This window comes from Falco biarmicus, chromosome 4 (genome assembly GCF_023638135.1).
Source record: "Falco biarmicus isolate bFalBia1 chromosome 4, bFalBia1.pri, whole genome shotgun sequence".
NCBI lineage: Eukaryota > Metazoa > Chordata > Aves > Falconiformes > Falconidae > Falco > Falco biarmicus.
Window position 1 is genome coordinate 63,658,077 of NC_079291.1, and position 16,716 is coordinate 63,674,792.

A 16,716-nucleotide genomic window follows, 5' to 3' on the forward strand; every position below is an offset into this window, starting at 1 on the left:
GCTTCAGAGAAAGCATCTGCAACAGCCAACAGAAAGCACAACAGTGCTGAAAACGCTGACCTTGAGCCACTGCTTCAGGTGCCAAATCTGTCCCTTTGGGTTCAACCCGGTTCCCCAAAGAAAGCGAAGTCTACGTACATAGTGCTAAACCAGCAACTGTGTTAAGATATATCGAGCTACCAAGAAAACTGGGCTTGCAAACAAACCAAGTGACTGATTTTTTTAAGTACGTACTTCCAAGGGTCAGCCTTGCAGTGACTGACCAAGACAAAGGGCCAAGCTTAACCTGAAAACCTGCCACTCAGCACTCTGCCGGATTACAGCATGAATAACGTCCTGCTGCGCTGCCAGGGAACACGAGATTTACAGAACGGGAAAAAAATAAAATTTCAAGACAAGAAAAAGTTAAAGCTATATGACTCAAAATGTCATCTTACCCCAGAGTCAACAATCTGAAAGTAATATACTGATCCTTTTAAATTACATTTTTCTACTCTTTCTACCAAAACAAGAGAAGGTCTCTGAAATAGATTAAGTATCACTTCTACAAATACGGAACTTACTGTTCTACATGAAAGACTTTCATCTTCCAAATTTGTTTCATGAAACCTAATTCCAGCATTTGTGATCTTTACCTCCATGTAATTTTTTGATTTCTTGAATATCCTGCAAAACTGTTGTAATTACCAGGCACCAGGGTCACAGGTCCACAAGGTATCTGCCCCAAAGCTACACATGTTAGACAATCATTCCCCTACAGTGGTAGTTTGCCTTCGTTAACTTAAGTTTAACTGGACAGTCCCCTTTTTATCCTTAACACAAAAGAAAGATCCTTCCTATTTGCCATAAAGGATGTCATTAATAGCGTAATTTTCTTGGTGTTTTGTTTATTCCCCTGGAATGGCTTGATGGATACGGATAATTATCAGACTATAAAAGCCAGCAAATGTGCTATTTTCTATCGCTCTAAATCATCAAACAAATAAAGTGTGAAACAGCATTTCTGAATACAATTTTCCCCTCTAATGGCTTAGAATTATTATCAGGAACAATGAAAATAAATAAGCAAATGTCTTGCAAGTTAAGAATTAAACGAGTGTGGCAGTAAAAAAGAGCAGACGGACCATCCTGGGATACAAGGACCAGTTCAGAAGCCATTAAGGGATGGTTAACAGGGAGTTCACCACAGCAGCGGCAGCTTCCAGCATCAAGTGCTCTTCAGGGACTTTCCAGTCTAGCTCAGATTCTGTCCTCACCGCTGCTTCTTCAAAGGGGGTGCAATGCAATTTTGCCATCTTCTTGGCCACTGAACGCTATTAAAAACTTTACCTGTAACAAAGGCAGTCCTCAGCCTGCTCACGCCCTGGCCGCAGGTTTCCTCCCTGTAAGACGAGCTGTTCTCTCCTGAAGCTATCACTAGCTCTGGCAGAGGACCAGACTGTCCCGTCCCTTAGTTCAACCTCCTCCAAAAGCTTCCAAGACCTTTTCTTGCTACAGTGACACACACGCACGGAGAATTTCTGACAGTTACACCACCTTGCCTCCCCACCTCATTACACGTCAGTCTCTCCTTGCACCAACACAGAACAATTAAGCAGTGATTAGACTACTAAACCTCATGCACCCACTCTCGACTGGAGACTGGGCACCATGGGCAGGAGGTTCAACCACAAGGCTTTGGAAATGTCACTTCAGTCCGACTCATGTGAGAAAGTAAGAAAGTTAATTTCACAGTGTCTGCACAAGGTCTGGCCAAACAAGCCCCACATAGTTTAACATGCTATAATTACTGAAATAAGGAACAGAAACCAAAACAGAACAGTGCATTTAAAATGCCTATGACCATGTGTCAGGCTGGGGGTTAGTTATCTGTCTTCAAAGCAGATTTATCTGTGCCAGGAATACTGACCCTTTGAAGATTCAAATACCAACCTACTCTCAATCATGACAGGCAGAATAAAAAACTATTATTTCAATCTCTGCAAGACAAAGTGTGTCCATAAATGCATAATCTGAACCCTGACCTTCAACATCTTTAGCCCACACGACAGCAGCAATGCCTCCAAAGAAAACCCCTTAGTCTATCAAGAATATTTATCACCCAATAGAAACCATTAAGAACCACGACTACATACAGGGTAGTCCCTCATTTGCAATGTTTGCATCCTGCTCCTAAGGCCAAGTATTTCTGCAAGGTAAAACACTTAGAATATTACATCTCCTAGCAGTGTCAAATTAAAGCTCACGGCAACAAAAGCAGGGGTTTTCCACAATATTTTTAAGCTGTTTTGCAGCCTGTATGAAAGAAAACTAAAAAAAAAAAAAAAAAAATAATCACCAAAAAGAAAAGGCATTTCAACAAGAAGAATGGATTGCTCCATGAACAGCATTGTCATCTCCCTGCCTTTCATGCTCAGCTCTCTTTTTCTCACCTTTGCTTTCCTCCATGTTCAACCTCTCTTCATCCCCCTCTCCCTCTCAGTTTGTTAAAAGACAGAAATCAACTCTCCTCCTCTTTGTCAATATCTGAAGTTACCCCACAGTAAAATTGTTGTAAGCATCCAGTTCCCCTCCTCAAGATCACCATTGGAAATTAAAATCTCTGGCCTCCCTCATCCGTCCCCTTCTGTTGTGGCTCCTTTACATCAAGAATGCAAACCCCTGCTCTGGAGATAAGATCGCACATGGATCAGAGAGCTCCTTGTTCCTAGGAAAGAACCTTTATCAAGTGTCTGCAGTTTTATCTTTAATGGATCATTTTACAGGACAATAGATGATGGAATTCAGTATCTTTAACCAGCAGTGTCAATGATTTCAAATAATGGTATTTTTATTGAAATACACATAGGGAGAAAGATAAACACAGAGGCTGGGGAGTATCTGCTCAAAAAGCCATAATAAGGAGTAAATAGGTAATGACAGAACAAGATTACAACCACACAAACACACCAAATCAACCTGTCTTCTAAAGCTCGGAGAAAAATGAGCTCTGCAGACAGCTGCTCAAACACAGTCCTTTGGGAACCAGCACAGGAAGAAAATCAGGACAAAACCTGCTCAGAAAGGGCTGGCTAACAGTACGCGTTCTCAGCACTGGCACCGCAGCGCCTGTTTCACTCTGTAAGATCTCTTTTCCACGTGCATCGCTAATTATCAATCCCATTGCCAAGCACAATATGAAGAAACGGGAAGCAATTTTGCTAATAGAACAGTAAGCAAAATGAGAAACTTCCTCCCTCCCTCGAGAAACTAAGTCAGTGCAATAGCAAATCTCCATTTGTTTTCCAGTAACAACAGGCAGAAAATCTCAGCTCACTCTGGAGCTGGGACCAAATCCTTACGGGTTGACTATTGGGAGATTACAGTCAAACCTCACCTGTGTCGATCACACACTGCTAAAAGACTCTTTAACCATTCAATTCGTAATGAGGCAGAAATGGTGTTGAAGAGGCATTAGTTTCAAGAACTGACATGAGACAGCAGCTTTTTAGAACTCCAATTTTAAAGCAAGTTGAATTTTCAAGAGGTACACCTGAACTCCTAACTACAAGATCTGCATGAAACAACCGGGCAACGAGCTACTTTCACAGTATTTCACTAATCCAAAATTCAATGAATACAAAAAGGAGATTTTTCCAGAACTCAAATGCAATTTTTAAATACTATTTTAAACCAGAGAGTTTAATATGAACAACCATCTGCTCCTGGAAAGACTATTAATGTACCAGTCCAGTTAGCTTCGTAGCAACAAACGCCAGGCACAAAGCAGAAAATTACAAATCACATTGGAGTGACTCTCCTTCCACATGTACAAAATAAACCCATCGTCTGCTTCTGCATCCAGTGAATCAGCAGCATGAAGGAGGTATTTTACTAAGAAAAGGTGTTTTGGGAAAAACATTATGAAATCATTTATCCATTCAGTTTGGCCAAGAAGATAATTAGTGTACAATTCAACAGAGATGAATGACTACAATATTCATCCCCTTGCCATTCTACATTATTTGTTTTGAAGAACCTGTTCACATTAGATTTATTTCCCAAAACTGGCAATCAGATTATTAATTACCAGTTGCTTTTTGTAGTGGATACTGTACAAATATAAAGAAAAGGGAAGATTATGCTTCAAAGACCTTGTGTTCTAAAAAAAAGCCACCTCACTGCAATTCAAGAAACAAGGGGAGAACAAGGTAACCAGGGGAGATCATCAGAAGATAAAGAGGAGTTGGACCTGTTGGAGCAAGTGCAGAGGTGGTCCCAAAGACCATCCAAGGGCTGGAGCACCTCTCCTACACAGACAGGCTGGGAGAGCTGGGGGTGTTCAGCCTGGAGAAAGGAGACCTTAGGGCAGCTCCTGGTACCCAAAGGGGACCCACAGGGACGCTGGGGAGGGACTCTTTGTCAGGGAGTGTAGTGATAGGGGGAGGGGTAACAATTTTGAACTGAAAGAGGGGAGATTTAGATTAGATATAAAGAAAAAAATATTCACTGTGAGGGGAGCGAGGCGCTGGCACACGTTGCCCAGAGCAGCTGTGGATGCCCCATCCCTGGCAGTGCTCAAGGGCAGGTTGCACAGGGCTTGGAGCAACCTGGGCTGGTGGCAGGTGTCCCTTCCTGTAGCAGGGAGGCGTTAAGGTCCCTTCCAACCCAAACCGTTCTACAATCTTATGATTCACTGGGCTTAGGACACATGCTCCTGCTCACTGCCTTTGGAAAAAAAATATGGATAATTGCTACAGAACAAAAGAAATCTGCTCACTAGTAATGAAAGGTATTTTTGGATTAGGAAACCCCTTGAGCTAGAGGCGCAATGCTTCTATACACACACACTTTTCTTTTTTGAGGAGAAAAAAACCCACATACCAAAGGTTTAATGCTCCTCACCCGTCATCAAGCTGCAGTTTCAAACCACAGCTACTACTTTGAAGCCAGTGCCTATGCTCTTGTCAGCATCAAAGCTAGAAGTGTTACAACTAAGATTTGATAAAGATCAGAGACAGTTTGTAAAGTTTCCTTTATCTCTTCTACTTGATCCCCTTTGTCACATTGATTGGCCAATTAGAAATCAAGTGGATAGAAACCCGGCATATGTATTACTCGGAACATTAACTGGTTAACAATTGCACAGCGCTGGGACAATGCAGACTGCTATTTAAGTACTGTCATTACTATAGCCTTCTGCTATTTTAAACTACACTTGCACTGCACTTGGCATCACCTAACGTCAGTTTTCTCCGATTAGTAAAGAAACATCACCCCACCCCGATTTCTGCCAACGTGCTAACAAAATGTGAATAAAGACAAAGCTCTGCAGTACCACTGTCGGTTCCTTCTGGTCCTTCCAACCCCTGCTTTCCGTGCCATACCGTGCCAGAATTTGCAAGCTCAGTCTCCCACAGGGCCCAAGTCAGATCAGGCTGAAAGAGCTGTATGAAGCGTGGAAGCACATCTCCCTCCCATCTTGTCTCAGTGGCAGAGTGCACTGTTCAGAAGCCTCAGTTATTAAAACCAATCTGTGATCCTGTCAAACTTCCATAGATCTTCATTTCAAATCAGGCCTAAGCTTTGAGCAGACCCTTTCAAAACGCAAGAGTAAGCCGCAGCTAGAGCCTTCTTGGATCAAAGACATGCTGCTCTCGATCCAGACTGGGACCACTGAGCTGTGATGAATTATTAGTGCTGGTGGAAAGAGCAGTACACACAATAAACACTGTCAGCAGAGTAGAAGCCCATTTGCAGACACTACTCTAAAAACAAGGATGTGATCACAGATCAGCATCGCCACCTGCCAAGATCATTATGGAAAGGTACAAAGACAAACCATAGATCAGAAGGATCTGCACTTTGCTAGGTTAGGCACAAGTCACAGATGAAACCCAACCTCTAAGAGCTTATAATTTCAGCAAACACAACAGGCCAAGTAAAGATGGACATAAAATGCACAGACTGAAAACTAACATGGCAGCAAAGTACATACTAATACCAGTGTCTTTTGCAGTCGGTTTAGACAAGAGTAAGAAACATAAAGAGGACTCCGGGGGCAGGGGGGGGGGGGGGGTGTGACATACACAGCACAAAACTGAGTGAGAGGAAAGGAGACCAAGTGGGTACAGGCAGCCAGCTGGCTGAGGTAGTTTCATCTGTTCTCAGACAGAGCAACAGTCCCTCCTCAGACAAGTTCCATAGCTGACCCCATCAGTCCAAGCCTCTGGCTTGATCTTCATAGCATTTTCTCTCGAAACTAGATGAGGGTGAATGAAGAAAGGCAACACACCAGACCTGCCTCCCCTGCATCAGAAAAATTATCTTTTAATAATCTGTCTGCAACAGCATAATAAAACACAACAAAACTCCAAGTCTATTAAAAAGAAAAATCTCCACTATTCCAATTGCAGGCACCCAATTGGGAAGACAATCCACATCACACAAGTTAGAACTCCTTCCGTCTCCGTATTTTAGAGCAGACGCTCAGCTAGCACCATTCCCTTTCTAATGAGCTTTACATCATCCTTCACCCACAGCACCACCTCCAGGACGCACAGCACGCCTCAGACCCGGAGGCAGCCCAGAGGAAGGCTTGTTTGAATAGGAGTAGTATAGTGTGGTTTATATTGATTAACTAATGTCTGCGGTATATGAAGCCTGAAAGGCTGTATTAATAACTCGCTGCTGCACTGCTCTCATTTATCAGTGAATTACAGGAGGATGCAACTCTGCATCTCAATATATCACTCCTTTCATGAATCTCAGAGCAAATCAACATGCACGTGGATTCTCAATGCAGAAAGCCTATTCCAAAGCAGCTTTCACGTAACAGTTTTGGAAGGGGTAGGAGAGTGGAAAGCTGTTTGGCCTGGCCAAACTTAATCTCACTTTCCTCTTAATGCTTTTAATGAATATCACTGTTCCTTCCTCTATCCCTTTATCACCAGAAAAGGGTCCTGCTTTGCCAAATCTGCCTGAGAGCAAATGGTGTTGCAGTCAATCTATAAATCAACCATCACCATAAATTCTACTCTTTCTCCGTCCAAAACTGCAGAGCTGTAAAACAGATTACACAGGATAGCAAAGGCAGGAAGGAAATTTGTGAGCTGCAAGGAGTCCATCATGGCCAAATGGCCTTCCCCTGCCCCTCCTTTCTCCCCCAGTCCACCCCAACAAGCCTATAAATCTCTTATTGTCAGGCGTGGAACACACAAACAGCAAACATGCACACACATTTAAGAGCAAGGCAACCTCACACACTTTGCATGGAAGGCTGATGCAGACCTTGGGGGATCAAGAGAGGAAAGGCTGCAGTCTTCTTCTAAATTCCCCTAATGCCAAGAAACAGGAAAAGTCAGGGGGAAAAAAAAGTATCCATATGGAGCAAAATGAAAAGTCAGAGTGTAGCAAATTCAGAGTCCTCAGTTCCCTCAAGGGCAAAACACACATGTGATCCCAGGTAATCTAGCTTCAAGAAACTCACAGGATCTCCCGGGTGCAAGGGTTACTGAGATCCCAACAATCAAGACTTATAATCACATCTGATCAATTCAGCAACTCAACCACCTCATGCAATGGCCTCCTAAGGAAATGTAACAGTTAGAAGGCAATAAATGATGCAAGGGACAAGTGCCCTTCCCCCCTGCTGCCACACAATTCAGTATCAAACATGAAACCCAGCTGCTTTAAATGAGATTACATCAGGCTCCCAACAAACTGCAACATATGTGAGAGTGTGTTAAAGCAGAGGGATGGTGCAGCATGCCACATGGGGGAAATGGGGATAAGGACCCTGCATCCTGCATGGAAAAGGCAGGAGAGAAGCTGCAAGAATTAAGCTCCATGGCTGTATTAGGTCATTTTCATTCTCCAAGATAGTTTTCCAGGGACTAACGTTTTCTGCCCTGGGGGGAAGGATAGGACAAAAGTACCGATTAAGACAGCTGCAATGTTCCCTAAGAAGGGAGCAACATGAAAAATAAAACAATGAAAAATAAAATCAGCAGTGTGATTCTCAGCACTTCATATCTGCAGCTACTTTAGTATATGCTTTCAGCCAAGAATACAGAGCGCTCCTTTTACAATCCTCTCCCAGGGGAACAATCATGTCTTGCTTTAAATCTCCCCATCATATCACTGTTAAAAAACGTAAGCTTTCCCTGTTGATGGTGGCATCAGTTACAGATACTACAAATTTATTAAACTGTAGGTATTACACGCAAGTCCTTCGGTGGACTTGTTTTCCTCGATTCCTACAGACTTACCCAACACTGGGAACCTTGCTAGATACCTGGAGGAATGGAAGCAGAAATTCTAAAACACTTTAACCAACCAAGTTTTCAGGTAACTATGTACTTTCAAGTGAGTAGTCTTTAGACTTTTACAAGTCAGAATTCTAGAAGTGTTTTTTTTTAAAATGTAATTGTATCTGTGACCAGTGCTTTCAACTAATCATATTATTTTAAAAGTTCCTTTGGTAATTCGTCCTTAGTTCTGCCTAAACTGCTGTTCTGGCATAAAGTGTACTTTGTGATATCAAAGTCAAACAGATTATGCATGATCCACTTTCAGCAAGGGAATGTTTTGGAGAGGAGACCATATAACTTTAAGCTAAAGCTGGTTCCTTATTTTAATTAAATGAGATTAAGCATCCATCATGATAAGGAAACAGGGACATTTCATAAAAATCAATTACCATCCTCACTGTCACTCTGTTTTAACATACGCCGTTTCCAAAAGAAAGAATACAGTATAACATCCCATTAGTACTTACAGAATGTATATTAAATATTATACAGCAGGATCAGTCACAAAATATATGAGGAAAAATAACCTTATTACCCAGTCAGGTGTTGCAGTGTTGACAAAACAAGATAGAGACATTACACCTCCAAAATATATCCATCAAATTCACATTATTGAGATTTAAAGTTTCCTTCAGCACTTCCCTACCACAGCAAGCCCTCAAGGTAGGTACTGCACATTTTTATAGAAATGAAACGAAGTGATGGTGGAGTATCGCAGTGTTTAAAAATAAGCTTTTGAAATTGCAAGGGCTGAGAAGCATACGTTCCTCAATAAAATGCTATTATAACCATGAAGTATGAGGCTTGGCATTCAGTTTTGTTGCTTCTGTCATTATAAAAATCAGTCTTCTGTCAGCATCTTTTGATAATATGCTCTTATGTTAGATCTCAGCATATGAACATATAAGGTAATTATACATAATATGTATAATTGATACAGTAAAAATTCCTACCACAAGAGGTTTAATATAGGCTGCAAAATCAAGAGAGACTATGAAAAGGTTGTAATTAAACTACTAATGGGAGAGGGACATTTTATTGTCATCTGAGAAAAAAGCAAGCAAGCGAGCAACTCAATCTGGCAGCTCCCTGCCCGAGAAGCTTAACATGAAGTTACACAACAGCTCCTAATTCCTGGTATTTTTGATGGAAAGTGCCCACACCTTTCAGGCTACCTCTTCAGCCTGTCAGACTGATTTTCCAGCTAAAAAACAACAGCAGTGTGACTACAATGTAGACCAGATGCATACGCCTGAGAAACGGTGCATCAGAAGAGATTATCATCTTCAATATGAGGCAAGTATAACCCGAAAGGGGCAGCATAGGTATCTTTGCAGCAGCAGTCATTACGGCTAAAGATATATAACAGTGCTCATTCTTCTTGGTATACAAGAAGACAGAATTTAAGAAATAAATGCACTGCAATGTACAGGTATAGATAAATCACTTCGTGAGATGGGAAAAGCAGGGAAAAAAAAAGCTGTCTTCCATTACCCCCTTTCCTCTCCCTCATCACTGGATGACCCTTTACTGCTCAAGTACTTCACTTAGCACTGAACGATTTTTCACCCTGCACCCCCCGAGACACAACTCTGTGTAGACAACTCATATTGCTGCAGCCTGTTCTACTCTGCTTACAGAAAGAAACAGCACCAGAAAGTGTTGGCAGCAGGACTTCTCTGCAGTGACAGAGACACACATTAATCAAGGAGCTGTATGACGAAGCAGATGCTCATTAGGTTATACAAAGGAGCCACCTTCAGCTGTTGAAGCGCAGACATTTATTTTAACTGTAATCCCAACAGCCCCCAAAGCACCTGTTTTATAAGAGGTATAACCCAAAATTCCAGAGACAGAAGTGAGAGACACATACAAAATAATACTTCAATAACCATCTCCCTGACCCATGAGCCAGATTCCTGTCTCAGCTTATCTCTGTCCACTGAGGTGGCTTCTCATGGTCCAAACATACCACCCAGACCTCCCTGAGAAGGTACTTCACCTCACAGCAAATAAACATTGAATTTTCTTGTAGAACACACTTGAATGAGGTCTGGGAGGCAACCTCAATCGGCCCGATTCCTTCCTCACCTTGCCTTCATAAGGAAACAGAGCTGGTGGCTTCTCACCACTCCTACACGCTACCCTGAAAAGCAGGGCTTCTTGTCGCACAACCTGGAATAAAGCAGCCTAAGATAATTTATGAGGGACATGAAGAAAGAGTTATGGTTTTTAACACATAATTTTGAAGTAGAATACTACCAATACACAGAGTGCTTGGTTTCACTATATAAATATCTCTGACAGCCCAAACAATAACTCTGCATCTTATTTTAGAGCTCAGCCCCAAACCGGTAGACTTCGTAACTCTCCATACTCCTGCTATTCCCCGAGGTGCTTCTAAGATGATCACTGTCAGAGTCAGAGAGTCTATAAAAAGGATGGAGGAAGCTGGGAAATTTCCGCAGAGGTGGTGCCAGAAAAACAGAACTAACATTTTAGCCATCCTTGAGCAAAGCCAGGCTGCGCTGCCGGCATCTCATCACCGCAGCCCAAGAGCTCCCCCAGCCGAGCTCCGGGATGGACGGCTTGTCATCGCGGGTACCCGGAGCGTTCCGGGGCTGCTCAAAGGGGTTCACATTCGCTCTTCCCAAGCCAATGCTTGTTCAGAGAGGAGCGTGAGAACTCGTCAGCAGAAGCTGTCATAGTGGAAAACAAGGAAGAAACGACTCGGGCAAGCGGCATACTCCTGGGAACGGGGGGAGGGGCTGCCAAACCAGCAGTGGCGTCCTGTCACAATGTATCTAGTTCTGTTACACACTGTCATCTATTTAAAAAAAAAAACTCCACTGAACGGGAAAACGTTTTGCCCAAAACATGGTCTGACCTCAAAATCCTTGTTTTCCCCCAGCTGTGTAAGGTTTCTAGAACCAGTTACTGTAAAAGAACTATACAAACACAGAATGGTTGGTTAAAAATCATCCCCTCCTGAGTAAATACTTTTTTTAAAAACCACCAAAACCACAAAAAAAACCAACCAACAAACAACCAAAAAACAACCAGATGCAGAGCATGTTCCTGCTTTGATTTTTAACCAGCAACACCTGAGCTCTTCCAGGTTTTTATGATTTCTCTTCTCTGTTCCAAACAAGCAGTAGTGACTGAACATTTCAACAGCTGAAACCCTTCTTAGGGGAATATTAGGTGTTCCCCAGCATCTCAAAATCCTCAGACGATCAGACAGAAATAAGAGCTACCAAGAACTTGTAAGATCTGATATGTGCCAGATACAAGTTTCCATCTACAATTTCTACCTCTTTCTGATTCTTAACCTCTTCACACAAACACACTACACAAAGCTGTTTCAGGTTTTCCTGTCTGGACGTTTGTTTGTTTCTCTACTACGCAATCTGTATTCCCCATGGAAACAAAAGCAAACATAAAGACATAAGGAAAAAACTCTGTTTAGTAAAGATGAGGCAACAGCTTCATGCAATGACTTTATCATCCTTATAATGTACACAGTATGTGAAGATACGCACACATTGTATCTATAGTATTAAAAAAAAACACCAAAACTCAAAAAACACCCAAATCACCAAAAACCCCCAAAACATGACCAAACCAAACAACAGCATGATGTTCTTAAGATGCACGCAAGCAGAAAAACAGTTTAGGTCAGGCTAGAAATACTTCATCTATACTTCATTTAGCATCTGTTCTCTTAACTGTTGCTCACAATGTGAGAGTCTGCAGAACAGCCGTTATTTTCATGCCATAACCAGCTTCTTTTTTCAAGGTCATCTGTTCCGATTTCCACTTTTTGAAAGCAATAACCCTATTCTGGGCTCGGAACAAAAAGCAAGATGATGACAGATGAGGCAGAACTGTAACACTCAGGGAGGAAAGGAGCAGTCAGAGGCAGCCATGATCGCACGACCCTAATGCAAACGTCAGGTCAGATGCTCGTACAACTCTGAGCAGCCAGCTCTTTGGTGCTGACATGCTGAGACTACCACACTGAAGGCAACACTGGCTTTGCTGGTGGTCGCTGTGCTGTATGGGCAAAGGAGAGGCAGTGCTTCTCGCGTGCTGGTGGCACCATCTACTGGGAACAGGAACCAAATAAACAGGGCTCTGAATGAACACTTCTGAAGCTGAAGGAAAAACCTGACAGCATCTAAACTAAGAGCATGTCACATTTCATTTGTAAGCCAGAGACATGTTTCTTGAGATCAAGCTTGTTTAAACAGAGGTATCATAAGAGATTCTGCAAATTCCATGCACATCTGCCTGAAAGAGGGAGACTAAGGATCAGGTATGCTGAGGAAACAGATTTTCTGACACGTTGGAAAGATTTTTTAAATTCACATTAAGACTATAGCTGGATGTTACAGATTCAGCCCCTCCCTTCCACTCCCTTTCAAGATTAAAAGAACACTATATCCATTCATTACAGCCTCTTTGCTGTCGGTAGCTTTTATATGCCCACAGGCACTAACAGCCTGGAGATACTTGGTGTCACTGGGGACTCATATCACAGAGAGATGGGAGAATCTCGTCTGCCACTGCCAGGGCACAATGACAGCAGCTTCACAATGACATTTAAGCTCTAATTTGCACGCAAATGTCAATATTTATTAGTCACATCAAGATCTTCGGCAAAGCTCTTCTGGGTTGCTAAGTCTCTGTGGTTATACTTTTAAGTAGGAGGCTTGAGAAAGAAGAATACAGACTCTTGGTAACTTATTTCAGATTTCTCAGGTTGTTAATTTCATCCTTATCTACTGGTCATTTTTGTGGAAAGTTACTTCCAACCAGTCTATGCATCAGCCATGTTGAAAAATGCTTACTGTTAGAATTTCTAAGAACTAACCATGAAAAAGCAACCCTTTGACCTACCTTATCCCTGGAGTTGTAAGCATATTTACACATTTAAATAATGGAAATTTTAAAGTAACAGATGTTTCCTGCCTACAGCACAATCCAAGTGCAACAGACTTTCATTATTAAAGTGCATCTGAAGCAACCACACATTCCCATCACGATTTGCTCTCCCATATTGGTGGGAGTGCTCTCCTGCGCATTAGTTCTCAAAAATCCCCAAGTGTTGAAACCTGTTTTTAATCGTGGTGTCAGCAAGTCTCCCTAATTCTACTGCTTTTCTAGAAAGTTAGAATTAGGCCTCTGAGCAAGTCAGCATGAAAGAAGTGTTGAGTAGGAGAGGAGCAAAAAATAAAATAAAAAAAAAAAAAAAAAACCAAAAAAAGGAGGAAGTGAGAGATTAGTAAGCCTAATGGGATCAGGTAGATGTGAAGAAAAGGATATTGCAGTGGTCTCTAAGAAGAGGGCAAAGGTACGCAGCCACCATCTATTAGTGCTCTGTCACTTACCAGGATTTTGGCTCCCCAAAATGCAAGTAGTTGATACTGTAGAGATCCATGTCCTCTGTATGCCAAGCAAACGTTGTCTTCCACATCCCAAAGTAGAGGTAGGGAGTGTTTACACCTTCTATGATAATGCCACACTCGTGTTCCACCATGTCTAAGAGGGTATTCAGATTGCCAATATTCCATTCTTCCACATCCTGTAATTTGGGATAAATGGTTTGTATTGGAGCAGATCAGGACTTGCTATAGCAGAGTAACAGCCCACAGCTTCCTTTCAATGCCTTCAAACGTGGATATCCTAGTGTTATTTGTGTTAATTTAATTCCACCTCCTTCCAGAACGCTTACTTTTAATGTTCATCAATAACCATGAAAAGCATGCCTTACCGCTACTTCATGGCAAAGGAATTGATTGCTAACTTCTCACTAAATGTGTTCTCTGAAGAGGCACTTGTACTACGCAATACCCTACTATTAAATAACTGTTCTACTACTAAACACAAGATAAACCAAGGGTAAAATACACTTCTCTCAATGATATATTCCATCCAGATGTTCTTCACCTGATGAACACATAGCAGCTAGACTTCAAGGTGGCCAAAGTGGCAGAGACCTGTACCTCAGCTCAGTGCTTCACAGAAAGAGCAGGGAAGACAGTCTTCTTGTTATCAACATTCAAACAGAAAAAGCAGTAAGACATTCTACATCTGAAAGCTGGCTTTCTCTACTTCAGTATGAAATGGTGAAGTCGCATAAACTGGTATAAATCTGTAACCTTGAGATGACCCGAGAGTAATAGACTCCAAAAGGAAACCAAGAGTCTACTTCACACCCCTTTCCCCAGCCTACTTAACACGCATGCAAGTAACTGGTAAGCATGCGAGCAATCCCAGCTTCATGCTGCTTGCAGGAGTAACTGCAGGACAGTGAAACACAGGCTGCTCAATCCTGAAACTTTCTACATCAACCTGAAAAAAAAAAATAATCACCCAGGGGCAGGGAGGAAATGGCTAAAAAGCGAGATGAAAAGTGAGACAATGCAGAGGAAGAATGTGTTTCATGACTCTCACACCTCAATACTTGCAGCAATGTCAGTAATTGGGCAATAGGAAATGTTCTTTAGATGTGACTGGTGATTCAACTACTTAATTTCTGCTTATAGGAACCTGAAGGAAATAGAAGGCAACACAATGTGTATTCAGTACATAGCAGAAGCTACCTCTCCTGAAGTTTGCATTTGTGCCTGGTTATGTCACCTCCCCTTGGTCGTATCATGGACAAGAATGTGAAATTCTCATCAAAGCACCAAATACTATGGATAACTTTGACGTCCATGGCTGTGAAGACCTCAGATATCTACGTGTATCCCAAATAATTCCATCTTAAACCATGTTGATAATAAACTCTTACATTAACATTCAGTTTATACTGCAGACAATCAGACACCACTCCAAAAAAGGGCCACTTTCCCCTCAAAAGGAGACTACAGAGAAAGGGCACTGCTTTAAATTATCTGCCTAAACAGAGCAAGAAGATAAGCAACCTTTATCATTTACAGCAGAAGAAACAGCAACAGAGTTACTTTAAGCCTAGGATGCAATTTCACAAAGGAAAAGCTTAAACAATTTGAAGTGTAAAATAATTTAGCGCACAGGTGCATTGCATCCCAGTATAGCTGCCTACAAAGGAAAAATCCAAATGGAAATACTTTCGTTGTGTTAAGAATCAAAAGTATTTTTGATTAAGCATCCAATTTCTTAAAATGCTGCTTTTTTCTGGCTCTCGAAGATGCTTCAGCAGAAATAGCTATTTTTTATCCCCTTTTTAAAAATAGGAAATAAAGAAGACAAAACAAAACACAAACACAAACCCTAGCATAATAGGGATCAGGATCAGCAGCTTACTTTTAATTTACCTGCATGCCATCACATACATCTGGGCACAACATTATACCAGTCCAGGCTTCTTTAACAAACTTTTCTGCAAGCTAAATACAATTTCTGGCCACACGCTTTGTAAGAACTCATTTAAATTACTTTTTTCCTCATTTTTCTAGTAAAACTAAACTTTTCACAGCTTCCACTGACTCTGTTACCTTAAAACTCTGGGGAAGGTGGAAAGTTTAGTCACACTTCCATAATGAGGGAAAAATAAAGATATTACTTTTTTTTTTTTTAAGACTGCTAATCAAATAAATACTGAATTACTCTTTTCCTTAATGAGAAAAGAGCAACAAGGAAGTCAGTGTCCATATTTAAAATAAATAAAACAGAAGCATTTAACTTACTGCATCATATAGTGAGCCACTGATATCAGCCCCATAAATTGGTGAGACAAAAGTGAGATTCTTCCAGTACTTGCGCTCCAAGTCTTCAAAATCTTGATGGCGTGGAGTACAATACCTGGTAAGAACATGGAAAAGATAAGAATGTAAGACCACCTAAGGAACACTCATCACAGAAGGATGAATGACTGAAAAGAAGCATGCATTTCAAAGTAGGCACACTCAGGAGGTTATTGAAGGTGCACTTCATTTTTAATTCTGCTCAGATTAATACCATTTATTGCCTTTTACACCTTTCTACAAAACCTCTTTGCACACACTGACAAACAGGATGTGCACTTACGTGAAGCACCAGATGCCCACCCTAAAGACACCCGAGATGCAGTTTTACACAGGGAGCTGAAGGCAGGTAAAGCACTCAGGTGTGTGCTGCATTAACAGTATTTCAAAGTTGATTGCATAATGCCAGCATTGCTCGAGTTAAAACACAAGGTACTCCAGAGCATTAAAGAGTGACTCTGGAAAAAGGATGCCACTGCGGTTGGTATCAGTTGGCTTGTCCCAGCTAACTGAAGCGCTCTGCAAAGTTCCCAGGCACTTTGGAAGACACTCACGTTACTAATAATGGCTCAGGCACCCCATGATATTTGCATTTCTACCTCAGCAATGAAACCCATTTTCCAGAACAACCATTAATACATTGAGAACTCTCCCTTGAGTCCCAAGCCATTCTTTCCAGGTAGATTCTTAGC

The 16,716-nt window shown here is 41.7% G+C and overlaps 1 protein-coding gene across 3 annotated transcripts in view; it reads right to left on the bottom strand.

Moving 5' to 3' along the window:
- Positions 1 to 16,716, bottom strand: part of KDM4B (lysine demethylase 4B) — a 92,628-nt gene that overhangs the window by 59,943 nt on the left and 15,969 nt on the right. For all 3 annotated transcript variants that reach the window (XM_056336256.1, XM_056336255.1, XM_056336254.1), the window contains exons 4-5: positions 15,968 to 16,082; positions 13,685 to 13,878 (exon numbers count right to left, since the gene is read on the bottom strand). In XM_056336256.1, coding sequence (XP_056192231.1) covers positions 13,685 to 13,878; positions 15,968 to 16,082 — 309 coding nt within the window. The remainder of the gene's footprint in view (positions 1 to 13,684; positions 13,879 to 15,967; positions 16,083 to 16,716) is intronic.